Source organism: Antrostomus carolinensis, unplaced genomic scaffold, assembly GCF_000700745.2.
Source record: "Antrostomus carolinensis isolate BGI_N321 unplaced genomic scaffold, ASM70074v2 scaffold27355, whole genome shotgun sequence".
NCBI classification, from domain to species: Eukaryota; Metazoa; Chordata; class Aves; order Caprimulgiformes; family Caprimulgidae; genus Antrostomus; species Antrostomus carolinensis.
The window spans coordinates 20,942-23,002 of NW_010314794.1; the positions used below are offsets into that span (position 1 = coordinate 20,942).

Here is a 2,061-nt window from a genome sequence, read left to right on the forward strand (position 1 = left end):
GTTTTAAGCAGAGCAAGGAAGGAGATGCTGAGGATCACAAGCGAGGTTACAGCTTCAGGAAGTCTCCTTAGTGCACAGGGTGGCTTGTGGCATCGGCCGTCCCGGTCGCAGCTGTGGTGGGACTGGAGAGGACAGCTGTTGTGGATAAGGGCTGGGAGGTTGAAACACGGAGGATGTGTGTGACCTTGGCTGCTGCCACCCACACAGGGTGCAGGGACTGCTGGGACCCCCTGCACACACACAGACTTTCCTGCTGCCCGGAGAGCGAAGCCCCTCGCCCCAGCACACTTGTTGGGGTTCACCACTGGCGAGGCACGGGCTGCGGGGCTGGCAGTGAGGGGTGGTCCCTCTGTCCCTCACGCCATGGGTGGACCTCCCACACCCCCTACCCTCCTGCCGACGCGGTGTTTCGCTGCCGGCCGTGGTGCCAGCGCAGCAGAGGTGCCACTTGTCGCATTTCCTTGGGTGTCTTTATTAACAAAATACTCTCAAGGGGTATTTTTCTCATAATCAAACTTGAGAAGCTGCCTGAGGCTGGGCGCGTTTCCGTGCCTATCTCAGAAGTTGCTGTAGGAAGTGGTCCTCATACCTGGGTTTTACTTTCCTGAAAAATTAAAAGCTCTTTGACTCTCTGACTCGTTGCTGCCGCTGCCTCTAACTCTTTGATGTGTTAACTGTTGTCCTTCACACTCCCGGGATAAAGAATTACTACTGCCTTAATCTCCGACTGTCAATAGCTCTGAAGCAAAGTACATTCATTGTAAGCTCTCCAAATGTCAGAGCAAACCTGTGTTATGTGTTTAGCCTTAGCATTTGGCATTTACTCTTCCAGCTAACAAGTATGCACAGTCCTTGGACTTCAGACACCAAAGTGCATGTTAATTACCTGAGTGGCAGGTCTCATGCACAAAGCCAGGCAGGGAAGTGAGCAGCAAAGCCAGCTCTCGATGTTTCCGTTCAAGATCATAATGAAACCTTTCTGCGGTTTTGCATGAGAGGAATAAATCTTGGGTTTTAATACCTTTTGTAAAATCACCCATCCTCCGTGTCATTTTGCATTGTGTTTAAAAAAAAAAGAAAAAAGCCTTTATTAATCTTCAAACTTCTCTTTCTCTCTCTCTCTCTTTCTCTTTTTTTTTTACATTTCTGTGATCAAGGTTACCCAAATTTTGTTGCAACGTATGGCCGAGGATATCCTGGATTTGCCCCAAGTTACAGCTATCAGTTCCCAGGTACGTACATTTCATTTGCAGATTTGCTTCCCCCTCCTCTTTCCTTCTCTCTTTTTTTTCCCCTTTTTTTTTTAAATCCATAGCTGCAAGCTGAGACAGGCAAGTCTGCAGGGAGCATCTCACACAACAACAATTTTTTTTTTTTACTATTTTACCATAGCTATTTATATATACATATTTCAAATACATTTTTACTGCCGTGTGAATTGGTACTGGTTATTTGAAAACAAACTTCTTAAGTTAAAACATAAAGCAACAGAGATAATTTAAGAGCTGTTCCCCTCCCTGTGATGGGTTTTTCCTTTCCTAGATATTGTAGAGGTAGCTGCAGACAGACACACGCACAGACTCGCACACACGCTCCCGTACGACCCTGCGGTGAGTGTAACGTCCTTGCAGGTGGAAGTCCAACCTTCCTGGGTTCTTCATCTCTGGTGTCCTTCACAGAAACCATTTCTAGATGTGTGCTGATGGTTTGGGTTGGCTTCTGTTTGGTTTCCCCCCTTTCCTTGGCGTGGCTGGAGTGGCTGCAGGGCACAGCGGGGATCGGGAAAAGCCCTTTCCCTTCCAGCACATCCCATGGCGGGGGGCTGACACCACACAGGATGGACTCTCCTGTCCTTTCACCCCGGGGGTGTCCTGGGCAGCTCTCAGGAGCAAAGCAACACTGCTGTGTTCATGGCTTACTGACAGCCAGAGCCCACCCGGACACCGCGGTGAGGAGACCCCGGCACGCGGTGCGTTAAACTCATGAGCGCGCTTGTCACGGCGATCACCCGTGCGAGGGGTCCCACCGCCCGCTGCCGCGCTCCTCGTGGCTTGGAAGGGG

At 50.0% G+C, this 2,061-nt stretch overlaps 1 protein-coding gene across 1 annotated transcript in view; it reads left to right on the forward strand.

Moving 5' to 3' along the window:
* The window catches only part of LOC104524787 (RNA-binding protein Musashi homolog 2), a gene marked incomplete at its 5' end in the record, with an annotated part of 54,164 nt that overhangs the window by 14,908 nt on the left and 37,195 nt on the right, over positions 1-2,061 (forward strand). The window contains one exon of the mRNA XM_029084906.1: positions 1,158-1,232. Within this exon, the coding sequence (XP_028940739.1) occupies positions 1,158-1,232 (75 nt within the window). The remainder of the gene's footprint in view (positions 1-1,157; positions 1,233-2,061) is intronic.